Raw genomic sequence first — 13,612 nt, 5'->3', positions numbered from 1 at the left:
ACATTGTAAGCAGAGTAAAGTCCACATAGGTTAGCGACTTGGACGGGGTGGGTGCGGGAGGGGGGCCGAATGCCCTTCTTGCACCCCTCCGTGTGTGTGTGTGTGTGTGTGTGTGTGTGTGTGTGTGTGTGTGTGTGTGTGTGTGTGTGTGCGTGCGTGCGTGCGTGCGTGCGTGCGTGCGTGCGTGCGTGCGTGCGTGCGTGCGTGCGTGCGTGCGTGCAAAGCATTTACTGCATCACATGAGTTTGCGACTTTCCGTGTGTGCATTTGGTCCGTGCGCATATGCAGTCTGCGTATTTGGTTTGTGTCCGTTTCGCACTATGTCCGTTTCGCTCTGTGCGCATTTGGTCTGTGTCCGTTTCACTCAGCTTGCTGTGTCCGTTTATTACTGTGCGCATCTGGAACTCACTCACATAGGAGCTCCCGGAGAACTTCGTGCAAGTTCTTTTGAAGCTTAAATGAAGCTTATCAAAAATTTTGTGAGCTCTTCGGGAGCTCCTCGGGAGCTTCTCGGGAGCTCCCCGTGCTGTGTGGGAAACCTTCTTTTAGTCGTCGTAATCTTTTGACAAGTGTATTTTCTGATCTTGGTTTTGTATTTTCCATTATAAAGCAACTTGTGTCAAAATGGTCACTACATATTCTTGCTAAAATTAAAACTTACTCTATTAAAATTTATTTTCACGTATACACAATTTAGTATAGAACTGTGCATATATACAAAATAATATTTTGTTAATTATAGCAACTAACCTGAGGCAACTTTTATATTCGTTTCATTCCGTTCACAAGCGTTAAGCCATTGTTCACAAAGCTTTGGTTCTTTTGGTAATGCATAAAATGAAACATATTGTGTTGTACGACTTTTGAATGTCCGAGTTTTGCAATTTTTCATACAGCATGACGGCATTGTCATTGTAAAAAATATATAAATTATGAAGCATACTACTACTAATAATAATAAGTATTAATAATAATAATTGACTTTATTTTATTTTGTTTTGCAGTCAATAAATATTTTGATTTACTTACCTAAATAATATTCTACTAAACAATAACACTTTTTTTTTAAACAAATTATATATAATTAATAGCTCTAAGTTTAAGGCTTTGACAGATCAGCGCGATATAACCTCACTTCGATTGATACTTGGTCGGGAACATGGCTGGAAGACATATTGCTTTTTACATTTTGAGCAACTCTCTGATTGGTCGATACTGCGCGCATCTCGGGAATGAAACACCTTATCTTCTTACACCATGATTTTTTCGTAAGGGTAGCGCTGATAGAACGATAGCGCACAGATATCGGTCCACAGATATAGAAGACCATAGATCTAGTTTACACCGTTAAATCGGGTGGTACGCGCATCAAGTTAGTGCGGACTAAACATTTAATATGTCCCTGTTTACACCGTTCCAACTCACAACAGGTTAGGTTAGGTTTTTAATACAGATAAAGTCCAATGTTTTCGGTAATAGAGGGATGAATAATTCTGTGTAAAGTGTTAGTCGATTTATAGTAAAAGTAACGAAAAGTAATGGAAAAAAACGAAGAACAAATTATAGCATCATTTACAGTATTACTCTAAATTTCAAATATGCAGCAAAAAGCCAGAAAAAACGTCTGAGGAATATAATGAAACGTATAAGGATGAGATTGAGAAAATTATGCCTTCAACAGAGGAATAAATTATTAGTACAATGGAGTCAAATGACCGATCCGATATCACCGATCTTTACTTTAGATGGTATTCAATACCGAAGAAGAATATGGACCAAAAAGAGGAGCAATGATTTTTGGCAAAGAATCGTAGGAGAGCATTTCACTCTGTCAGAATGGCTGGCCACTTTTCGAATGTCAAAAGTTTCACAATGCTATGTGACATTATTCGAACTGAACTAGAATCCAAGCCACTTTTCCTGGTATCCAGACAGCCTTTATCTGTCGAAAAGCAGGTCGCAATAGCTCTGTATAAATTAGCAAGTTGTGCCGAGTACAGAGTCGTTGGTGATGTGATGGGTGTTCACAAATCGACGGTTCGAAAATGCTTATTTAGAGTTACCATGGCCATCAACAACGTCATGGTACGAGATAACATATTTATGCCTTCTGAAGATGAAGCCCAGTTTATATCGTTCTAATTTAAAGAAAGAAGCTTTATACCACAGTTGATTGGGTGTATTGATAGAACACACATTCTAATTACCGCACTATATGAAGGTTATCGAGACTTTGTGAATAGAAAAGGATGGACATCATATAATGTAATGGCTGTTGTCGACTACAATGGAAGGTAAGCGTGAAAAATTGAGCTTGGAAAATACCGAAAATTAAAATTAATAAATTATCTGTTATATTAAGTTCAAAAATGTTGTAATAAAACATCCTGGGAGTGTGCACGCCCGTAGGAAAAAGTTATACAAAAATTGCATATTTTTGTGCATGAATTTCTGCAGCCTTTACAGATTTTTGTACAAAGTTTTTGCCTTCAAAATTTTTCTGCAGAATATTTTGCAGAATTTTATGTAATTTTTCCTAAAGGCAAAAAACTTCAGAAAACATTATATAAAATTCTGTAAAATACTCTGCAGAAAAATTCTGAAAGCGAAAACTTTGTACAAAAATCTGTAAAAACCGCAAAAATTCATGCACAAAAATATGCAATTTTTTGTGCAGTAATTTTTGTATAATTTTTTTTTACGGGACGATGCTGCCGTATTCAAGGATAGTAGCATATACGAGAATGTACAGACCATTATTTCTGAGTGAAGTTTACTGTGTACACATCCCAGATGCACACAGTAATAAACGGACACAGCAGGCTGAGTGAAACGGACACAGTAACAAACGGACACAGACCAAACGGACACAGTAATAAACGGACACAGTAACAAACAGACACAGTAATAAACGGACACAGTAACAAACGGACACAGACCAAATGCGCATACTGCACATGCGCACGGACCAAATGCACACGGAAAGTCGCAAACCCATGTGATGCAGTGAATGCTTTGCACGCACACACACGGGGGGGTACAAGGGGGGCCTTCGGCCCTCCTCCCACACCCACCCCGTCCAAGTCGCTAATCTATGTGGACTTTACTCTGCTTGCAATGTACATGAATTGCATTTGGTCCGTGCGCATGTGCAGTGTGCGCATTTGATCTGTGTCCGTTTGTTATTGTGTCCGTTTATTACTGTGTCCGTTTATTACTGTGTCCGTTTATTACTGTGTCCGTTTGGTCTGTGTCCGTTTGTTATTGTGTCCGTTTCATTCAGCCTGCTGTGTCCGTTTATTACTGTGCGCATTTGGGACGCTCCCTTATTTCTCAGGTTTAATTCTTTTGTTCGACGTAAGTCATCATACAAAAGTTTGATTGTATTTTTATATGTAATACTAATATAATATTACATGAATTTTACATCTAAAAACATCGATGGTATGGATATACCGCACATGATTGTAGGTGACTCGGCTTATCCTATGTTACCGTGGCTCATCAAAGGCTATTCAGGCACGTTATTAGCAGAAGAGTCTTTTAATGTATATTTGAATTCTGCACGAGTTTCCGTGGAAATGACATTTGGTCGGTTAAAAGCTAGATGGAGAATTTTATGCAAAAAAATGGATTGTGCTTATACATTTTGTCCACAAATTGTTCTTGCTTGTTGCACGTTGCACAATTTTGTAGAAAGTCACAAAAAAATTTTTTTGTGACTTTTTTACTGAATGGTTAGACGAAGTGTCTAATAGTAATCAATTGTTTCCTCAACCAATAACCGTACAAAATTGTGATAAAGATTGCGTATCTGGTACAGCAGTGAGAAACCACTTAAAACAATATTTGGCAGCCAATTATCCTTTGCGGAAAGCTCTCATTCGATAGTGGGTAGCAGTGGATATCAATATTATTCCATGTGTATATTTGAATAAAATAATATAATTTTGACTTCTTTTTATATCTTTTACTTTTTTAATTTGTACATCTTTTGTATATAACATTACAGCTTTTATATGTGTACAGTACATCATATGTTTCATTAGAAAACATTCGAAATTCGTCTCATAAACCTACCACTAATTCACAGTCATAGTAATTATCATAAGTAATATCGCATTTTGAGATCAATAGAAAAACAAAGTAACTTTAGAAACTATAAGTTAATAAACAACTTATAATTTTTAATTTATCTTGTACCTATAACTTAATAAAAAAGTAAATTATAATAAAGCAACTTTTTGAACAAAATTAACATAGCAATAAAGGTACTTTTTAAACAAAATTAACATTTTATGAATACGGCATTATAACTTCTAGCTAAAAATAATCTGTAATATATTTTAAATTTAGAACTGCAAACAAAGTTTTATATTATTTAAATTTGGTTATTATGTTTCATAATAAAAGTTTTGTATTTTCTTTGGTTCCTTGCCTTCTTTAGTAGGAGATTGAATGATTGCAAAGGTGGAAGGAGGTTCTGTATAATTTAACTGTAAAAAAAACATTTTAAATTTAATTTTTATCGACATCAAACTATCTCATTAATTTTGATTCAGTGAAATCAAAACTCTTATTAAATAAGTAGTGGCTTTTCTTTTTAATGACTTTTGAATAAGTTTACATATTCATATGATCTTTTTTTGAGTAATTCTTTTTATAAAAAACTCTTTATAGTAAGTATTTAAATAGCAAATTATTTATTATTTTAATTATAAATTATTTATTTATTAATATAATTAATAATTAATTAATATTTAATAATATAATAAATAAAATATTTGTAATCAAAATAAAATTAATAAATAAACTTACCGGAATAAGTTTCAGCGGCTTCATGGTGCTTTGTGTAAAACGAGCAGATATTTGAGGTCTGATACTCTGCATACTGTTAGTAAATGCAACCAGAATCAAGCCTGTTTGCTGACTTTAAAATTTTCGTTCCCTTTCTAACTCCTCTTCTTCCCATTTTCTCTGCTCTATCATCTCGTCATGGATCATTGGTTTTTGGAGTTCCATCTGTCTATTAGTAATGCTGTTGAGTAATTCTTTTTGGTTTTCCAATCACTTGTCAATACAACTCTGCAGCATTACTTCATAACTTTTTCTTCTTAAATATAAAATTTTTATACTATAATACGTATGTACAATGTAAATTAGTAATTACATATCCTCTAGCCTTATATCATTGGTATTCTTATAAATCTTCAAAATAGGGACTAATAGCGTAGTGCGTGATTGCCAATCGTGATGTAATCTCTCAAAAAGAAATACTTAATAAAGCTGTAATAATAAACCCAGATAGCACAGGATATCTTATGGACATCCAGTTTAAGTCCAATTTGCGTCCGAACGTCCGTGGACGCAAAATGGACATTTAATGGACGTCCGTTGTTGTATATTAAATGGATATCCTTTTTCGGACATCTTATGGACATCCAATTTTTGTCCACGTTTGAACTTTAATTTTATGATTTTATATAAATTACAAACTTTATAAACTCTAAAAAACATACGATATAATATATATATAAAATTATAAAAAAAATATTAATACAGTAAAATATAGGTTTATATAAATATATAAATATAACAATATAAATAAATAAAATAAGTATAACAAAAATTAATTGTTTTTAATTACTTTATTATTATAAATCCTGTCCAAATTATAGGTACACAATTGTCAAAAAATGGTCCGTTATATGGACGTCCATGGGATGTCCGTTATGCACTGCATTGAATGTCCCAGAGGTGTCCAAAGTTGTGCATAATGGACATCCCATGGACATCCATAGGATATCCGACGCACGGTAATTGGACATCCTATGGATGTCCGAATGTCCAGATGTGGACATCCATTGGACATCCTATGGACGTCCACGTGTTATCTGGCATTTTATTTATACCAGAAGTTTTTATTCGTTTCTGTTTTTTGGCTGGCGGTAGTACTTCATTTTCCTTTCCTAATATTTCATCAGTCTCTTCAGCAGTTGTACATCTTGTTGAATCATTCTTGTCATTAACTAAAATCAAATAAATAATAACATTAGGTCAAATAATTGATGGTACCAATTTGTATTTTTATACTTAACTATATACATATATATATATATATATATATATATATAATTGCATTAAATGAATATATATTACCTTCTTCCTCATTTATTTCAGCGGTGTCTATTCCTACTTGATTATTACTGCTGCTAGCTATGACTTGGTCTGTCTTCATATAATATATCTAACTCGTTGTAGAATGGACATGTCGAGGGAGCAGCACCACTGACATTGTTATTTCTTTTACATTTGAAATATGCTACTCTCAAATTTTTTAAAATTTCAATTTTATTTGCTCGGCTGTTTTTTCATAACTTTTTTCCTGCATTTCAGGTACCAGCATTCGGAAGATTTCCATCGGCATGGAAAGAAACATCCATGCCGATGTTTCTTTCCATCTATTATATTTAAAATACGATTTTCCGTACCCAGATAACAAATTGTGAGGGCTCACGTCACCCTCACGGTGTGATTATTACACGTGCGTGCAATACCACAATTATATTGCCCTCACGATGTGATGGCGACACGTGTGGTGCGTGAAAAGTGGCACAATGCAATCATGCATGAGAAGGTATATGATTGAAAAAAGATTTCACTGTACGATTGTATTTCTTTATGTATGATTGTATTTATCACAGTACGAATGAAAACATTATTCGTACGGACTCATGTCATCCGCACAGTGTGATATTCACACGTGTATGCAACAACGCAATGACGTTGTGTTTATTACGTGACGGGGTAGAAAATGGCACTGAACAGCCATATATGATCGATATATAGGGCTTGCTTTTATATAAAGTTTATATACATTTTTTTACATATATATAATATATATATAAACTTTATATAAAAGCAATTTAGCCAACGATATATATATATATATTTTAATAATATTAATAAATCGTTGGCTAAATTAGAAAATCTCATAATTCAATCGGATGTCCGATAAAGTTCTAAGATTTTCTAATTTAGCTGACAATATTTATATTTAGATATTTATTACATTCATATTTATTTATTTATACTATACATACATATGCGCGCGCACGGTGTGTGTGTGTGTGCGTGCGTGCGTGCGTGCGTGTGTGCGTGTGTGTGTGTGTGTGTGTGTGTGTAAAATGAACATTTTGAACACTTGGGATTTTTATAATTTTTTTCTTTATTATGCATTTTAATTTTACAAAATTACATTTGATTAATAATTTTTATTGTAATTTAATTTTAATTAGTTTTCTTAGTTTTAGAATATTCATATTTCAATTATTGAGTCAGTATATACGTATCATCGCTTTGAAAATTTTTTACAGTCGAAAAAGAACGTTGCTAAATTGACAAAAAATTAGGAAAAAAATAATAAGTTCCTTTTGACTATTGCAAAAAATTTTCAAAGCGACATATATTGCGTGTAAATAATTGAAACATATTTATCCTGAAATTACAAGAACTAATTAAAATAAAATTAAAATTAAAATTATTCATAAAATGTAATTAGAATAAAAATACAAAAAAAATAAAAATAATAAAAAATTTCAAAAATGTTCCAAATTAATATTTAGCTGGTGTGTAAAATCTCAATAAAATATAAAACGTAAACATTTTCAAAATGGTTATAATGTTAAAAGTTTCTTAAAGTTTAATATTTTCAGAAAATTTGTAAAGTGTGTGAATTTGTAAAGCTTTCAAGAAATATTGAACTTTGTTAATTTTGACATTTTTTACATTTTACAATCTTTTGATTTTATATACATATAAAATAATCTAAGTTTAAAGAGATTAAGATATTTCACATTTTCAATAATTAACTTTATAATTTCTTGAAATTATTTTGTTTATCTGTACTACAACAATCTGTGTTACAATAAAAAAACGGTCGGGGCTGTTCCTCACCGATTTTGTTGGCCTCGCATATGTTGTAGAGCATCAAAAAAGAAAAAAACCCGTATTTTTTATCAGCTTATCTCGAGTTTTAAGGGTTGTTTTAACCCCTAGAAAAAGAAACAAAAATGAAAATTTGACATTTTTTAAAAAATTGAATACATACATCATTGCAAAGAGTATAAAATACTATAAAACTTTTGTATAAAACATTTTTTCATATACCTCATATTTTAGAAGATATTTATTAAAAATGAAAAAATACGTTTTTTTATAGGCGTTAAAACAACCTCTAAACCTCGAGATAAGCCGATAAAAAAATACGGGTTTCTGAATTTTTTTGATGCTCTACAACATATCCAATGCCCATCAAAGTCGGTAAGGGATAGCTCCGACCGTTCCCTTGTTAGTTACGTACCTGTAAATAAGTATTATATTTATCTTTATTTTGTATTTCTTTTTTGTTCTTAACACAAAGTAATATATATTCAATATATAATTTAATTCAATTTAATACATAGTAGAAAAATAATTTGATTTTTAACTCAGCTATTTCCCGTTTTGTCTTATTAAAGATATCATTGGATTAAAATATCGTTCACATTATTCTTATTTTCCAATAAGTCTGTAAGAAAATATTTTACATTAGGTGAATATTCAGGACAAAATAACGCAATGATTAAATTTAACGATCTCTCTCTCTCTCTCTCTCTCTCTCTCCCCCCCCCCCCCGCCCCTCTCTCTCTCTTTCGCTCGCTCGTTCGAAAAATGTTTATTATTTTTATTATTTTATTATTTAACACTCAAAGCTCATATTGCTTGCACGCGTGAGTGCCGCATGTATGCGAGCGATATGAGTCTCAGTTAGAACACTCTCATGAGGCTCCTATCGCCCGCACGCGTGCGGCACTCACGTGTGCAAGCGATATGAGTCTCAAAGGAGGACGCATCTGCATGTTGCTGTGCAGTCACACTGACGATTATTAAGCGCGCGTGCAAGCACTATGCAGTCACTGTACAGACATTTTGTTATCTGGGTAACTAGTAGAAACATTCGTGTTTCACCATCTATCCAATTTATATCTTTTTTACGCGACATTTTTACTGTCCAAAAACTTTTATTTTAACTAAAAATTTTAACTTTCAACCTCAATCTAACAGCCATCAGCGACGGTATACACTTGATCCAATTCGAATCGAATCAAGCGTTTACAGCGCGTTGACATCTTTTGATACGCGTATCAACTTGGTCTGATACTCGCGATTGAGAAGTATCAGACCAGAGCGCACTGAAGTAATCCGCGAGCGTTTATACCGAGCGAATCAAGCGATTTGATATGGATATAGTACTTGATACGCGTACCAAGTGCTCGGTGTAAACTAAGTTATAGAAATGTAGAGATACAGTGTAGAGATACAGTATAAGGTAGGGAATAATTATTCGCAAAAACATAAAATCTTATGAATAAACTAATAATATGTTTGTAAAATTAACACGTAACAACACTTATCATATGAATACAGTTGATAATATTCCTCTCTTCACCGAAAGAGTGCGTAGCTAGTGAGGGTTCTAGGATACTTCGTCTTGCCCCTCATGGCTTCTACCCCGCGAGATAAGCTGTATCCCTACATTCCTATGTCCGTGACGGAGACGCGCGAGATATTCATTTGTTTAGAAGTGACGCTACTGCTTGATCGTCTTTTCGCGTGTAATCAAGCGATCTCTCTTCTGACATATTCCAGACGCGACATTTGACTTATATCTTACACTACACTGTTTCTCAAGTAAACAAGATTTAAGTAATTGTGTAAACTAACCCAATGAACCGCTGTGAGCATTTACGGAACATTTATAAAACGTATTGCACATAAATATTACAGACCAGCACAACGAACTAATAATGTGGCAAGTATGTCATTGACGTAACGAGACTATAACTGTTACGTATGTCTGTGTTGTCACTATTTCGTTGCATAGTTACATAACATTTACATAATTTTGTTGACGTCAATAAGTCAAATGTTAATGTTTCGTAAATGTGATGTCACTATTGTAATGTTATTGCGCCATCATGTTTAATACATAACAATTACGTAATTTTGATGACTTCAATGAGCTTAACATAAAAGTTTTGTTAATGTAGCATAAATGTGATAATGTTATTACGACATCATATATCTTTAACACCTTCCGTGCCACGTGAATCACTGTAATCCATTCTGGACTTTCCATTCAGGTCATTTGACATTCTGGCTATAAAATTAAAAAATATATTTTTATATTAAATTTTAATATTAAATAAATTTTTATTAAAAATAATATTTGCTTTATTTTGCATTGCATTTTATACATTTGGTCTTTTTTTATAACAATCATTTTTTAGTTTCGTAATTATTATAGAACACATTAATTTATTTACCACTACAATATTCCCATGTAATGTAATAAAGGACTAATCACATAAAATTTTTGAAACGTCTGGCATGGAACCTGTTAATACATAAAAATACACATCACTTGTATTTTATAATACAACATATTATAAGTTGGCATGGAACGTCCTATATATATATTTTTGTAATGTTTAAAAAAAATTAAGAGACACACTACAGTTTCCTTTTTTTGTGGGGAACTATTTATCAACTTATACACAGTTTCCATATTCACATTCGAATTTCAAAACCGTCTTAAGTAAATGTTTTAAGATGCTAATACGATTCCGTGATTGATTGATGACATATTAAGATAACCCAGGTAGCACGAGTAGACAGATACAACTGGTATGCGAATAATATTTGACAATTCTTCATGCATAGGAAGACGCAATCTATTTTTCGCTACATTTGTGTTCTACAACATTACTTTAATTCTTGCACGATGAATTCATCAACAAATGTCTGCCAAAAGCATTCTACATGCGTCCTAGTAAGATGCATGTAGGAATGTTTTTGGCAGGCATCTAGAGTAACATTTAATGTTCTATTATAGATTACGACTTGCTAGTATTGGGAAACATAGGGAGAGTAATTGTAGATTTTCCAACCTATCTCGCTACAATTACTCTCCCTACGTTTCCCAATGCTAGCAAGTCGTAATCAACAATAAAAGATTAAATGTTACTCTAGATGCCTGCCAAAAACATTCCTACATGTAGGATGCATACATGCATCCTACTAGGACGCATGTAAAATGCTTTTGGCAGACATTTGTTGATGAATTCATCGTGCAAAAATTAAAGTAATTTTGTAGAACCCAAATGTAGCGAAAAATACATAGCGTCTTTCTATGCACGAAGAATTGTCAAATATTATTCGCATACCAGTTGTATCTGTACTCGTGCTACCTGGGTAATAAAACTTAAAACGATCTTAAATATAAGAATCGACTATTATGAATACCGGCTCCAGATATGATGCATATATTATGCATATATTATGAAGGCTCTATGGTTCTTCTGTCGGATGAACGTTATCCGCCGACCAAATGGCCGTGCCATTTCATTTCTCAAAAAGCGATTTAACTCTGTTACTATTATTACTTATTAATTATTTACTAAGCATAAGAAGAAATATCATTTTATTAAATAAAAATAAAAATAATAATTTGTTAAATAATAAATAATTTACAATTATGCGGAAATTTTGATTATAGCCTCTTGTAATTATTATATCTTTTTAGTTTACGTACTGCATTTAATAAAATAGTTTTGTAGTTAGTATATACGCAATCTATTGAAATCAATAACATATATTCTACTTGAACCAGGTAAATTCTATTTACAATTTCAGCCGATTAGAACTTATTCTATATTATATAAATTTAAAAAGTATGTAGTTCGTGGAAAGTATGTAGTTTGCCGCTAGGCGACGCACGCGGCACTTTTCTCCTAATGCAATTTACACTCCAAAAGGCTACATAAGCAGACCACTCACGGTGACAGAAACCGGATCAACCTATGCTATCGTAGTGAGTTTTCGGGACATATGTATTTTTTATTACGTCTTAAAGACACATCTTAGCTGTCATGGCTAAATTTTAGCTTCGGTAACGAATCCTTTTTAAGAAAAATAAAGTAAAAACGACATAATAGTCACAAGAAGAATCTCTTTGGTACGTAATTTTATACGTGCATTTTACGTTAATTTATACGTAAAAGTGACGTCATTTTATACGTAAAAGTAACGTTATTTTATACGTAAATGTGACGTCATCTTATACGTAAAGGTAACGTTATTTTATACGAAACCATTATGTGTATGTTTCTCTCTTTTACCGATTTTGTTGCGCGAAATAAAATCAAAATATGCTGACATTTTGACCAAATTATAACTGGAAAATGACGTAACTATTACGAGAAAAGTGGAACATTGTTCCATAATAATCACATAAATGTTACGCATCAATGTTTACTGGGATTCTACATTTTACACTTTTAGATCCGCCATATTGAATCAGCCATTTTTAATTTCTAAAATTGACAGCAGTTTTGTAATTAGCACCCTCGGAAACCCTTAGAAAACAGAATTAAAGTAATTTATAAACTATTTTACATTTTGCATTTTTAGGTCCGCCATATTGAATCAGCCATTTTTAATTTCCAAAATTTGGCAGTAGTTTCGTAATTAGCATCTTCGAAAACCCTTAGAAAACAGAATTGAAGTAAATCTATAAACTATTTTACATTTTGCACTTTTAGGTCCGCTATATTGGATCAGCTATTTTTAATTTTCAAAATTTGACAGCAGTTTCGTAATTAGCATCCTCGAAAACTCTTAGAAAACAGAATTGAAGTAAATCTATAAACTATTTTACATTTTGCACTTTTAGGTCCGCCATCCCAGACAGCACAGGATATCCGATGGATATCCGTTTGATGTCTATTTTTTGTCCTGATGTTCATGGACCTTATGAAGATATCCATAAAATATACATTTGTGGACACTGAAGGGATATCCTAAAATGGACCACCTTGTATGTCTATATGCTATCCTTATTTGTACTCGCTCCGCCAACACAATCTGCATGCACAAGTGAACTAAAAAGCAATATGGCCGTTTAAAATCAATACCCAGACAGCACACGGATATCCTAACGACATCCATAAGACGTCCTTTACGGATATTTAGGATATTCACAGGCTATCCGTTTTACATCCTTTGAACATTCTATGGACGTCCATGGGATATTGGTTTATGAAATTGGTGGACATGTTTTATCCCTAAAATATGTCCGATGGACGTCCTAAGGACGTGATAAAAAGCGGCATTTAAAATTAAATTTTACATTAAATAAAAGGGTAAAAACAGAATAAAATATATAAATATAAATATTTATTCAAGAAATTATATTATTTTTTCGATAAATTATACATAAAACAATTTTAATTAAATAAGTATCATACGTATAATATTAATTAAACAATCAGCTTAAAGTATTTTGTAATTATCACACACACACATATATATAGTGTGTATCCATTGTTTAACGACTACCGTCGAACGAATATTCTTTATATTGCAGACAATGACTGCAGCATGCGAGTGATCTCGTCTAGGCAACAAATGATTGTGACCCATCAACTACGTCAACACACACACGCGCGCGCACGCGTGTGTGTGTGTGTGTGTATAAACATAAAATTTAATTTCTGTTATAGTTGACGAG

General features: G+C 32.7%; 2 protein-coding genes and 1 long non-coding RNA gene across 12 annotated transcripts in view; 1 reads left to right on the top strand and 2 right to left on the bottom strand.

The window, feature by feature from the left end:
• The window catches only part of LOC105835035 (high affinity cationic amino acid transporter 1), a 207,955-nt gene that overhangs the window by 58,947 nt on the left and 135,396 nt on the right, over positions 1 to 13,612 (bottom strand). The window contains exon 9 of one of the 10 annotated variants that reach the window (XM_036284968.1): positions 10,305 to 12,983. The exons of the other annotated variants lie outside the window; for them this stretch is intronic. Within the exon in view, the coding sequence (XP_036140861.1) occupies positions 12,826 to 12,983 (158 nt within the window). The 3' untranslated portion in view covers positions 10,305 to 12,825. Of the gene's footprint in view, positions 1 to 10,304; positions 12,984 to 13,612 lie in introns of those variants that run through there. 10 annotated transcript variants of the gene reach the window in all.
• LOC114254069 lies at positions 1,033 to 2,443 on the top strand. The gene has a single exon (XM_028189566.2). It carries the CDS (start codon positions 1,837 to 1,839, stop codon positions 2,140 to 2,142), a length of 306 nt encoding a protein of 101 aa, XP_028045367.1. The 5' UTR covers positions 1,033 to 1,836; the 3' UTR covers positions 2,143 to 2,443.
• On the bottom strand, positions 3,983 to 6,870 carry LOC114255283. The gene is made up of 2 exons (XR_003626571.2): positions 4,819 to 6,870; positions 3,983 to 4,496 (listed from the first exon to the last, which is right to left on the bottom strand). It is a non-coding gene; the product is annotated as an uncharacterized LOC114255283 (long non-coding RNA).

The sequence above is a fragment of the Monomorium pharaonis genome, chromosome 3 (genome assembly GCF_013373865.1).
Source record: "Monomorium pharaonis isolate MP-MQ-018 chromosome 3, ASM1337386v2, whole genome shotgun sequence".
NCBI lineage: Eukaryota > Metazoa > Arthropoda > Insecta > Hymenoptera > Formicidae > Monomorium > Monomorium pharaonis.
Note: the sequence above shows the minus strand (reverse complement) of the source record. Positions and strands in the feature narration are given on the sequence as shown.

Bases quoted from the DNA above. Each gene is read 5' to 3' on its own strand.
- LOC114254069 (XM_028189566.2), top strand. From the start codon at position 1,837: ATGGCTGGCCACTTTTCGAATGTCAAAAGTTTCACAATGCTATGTGAC.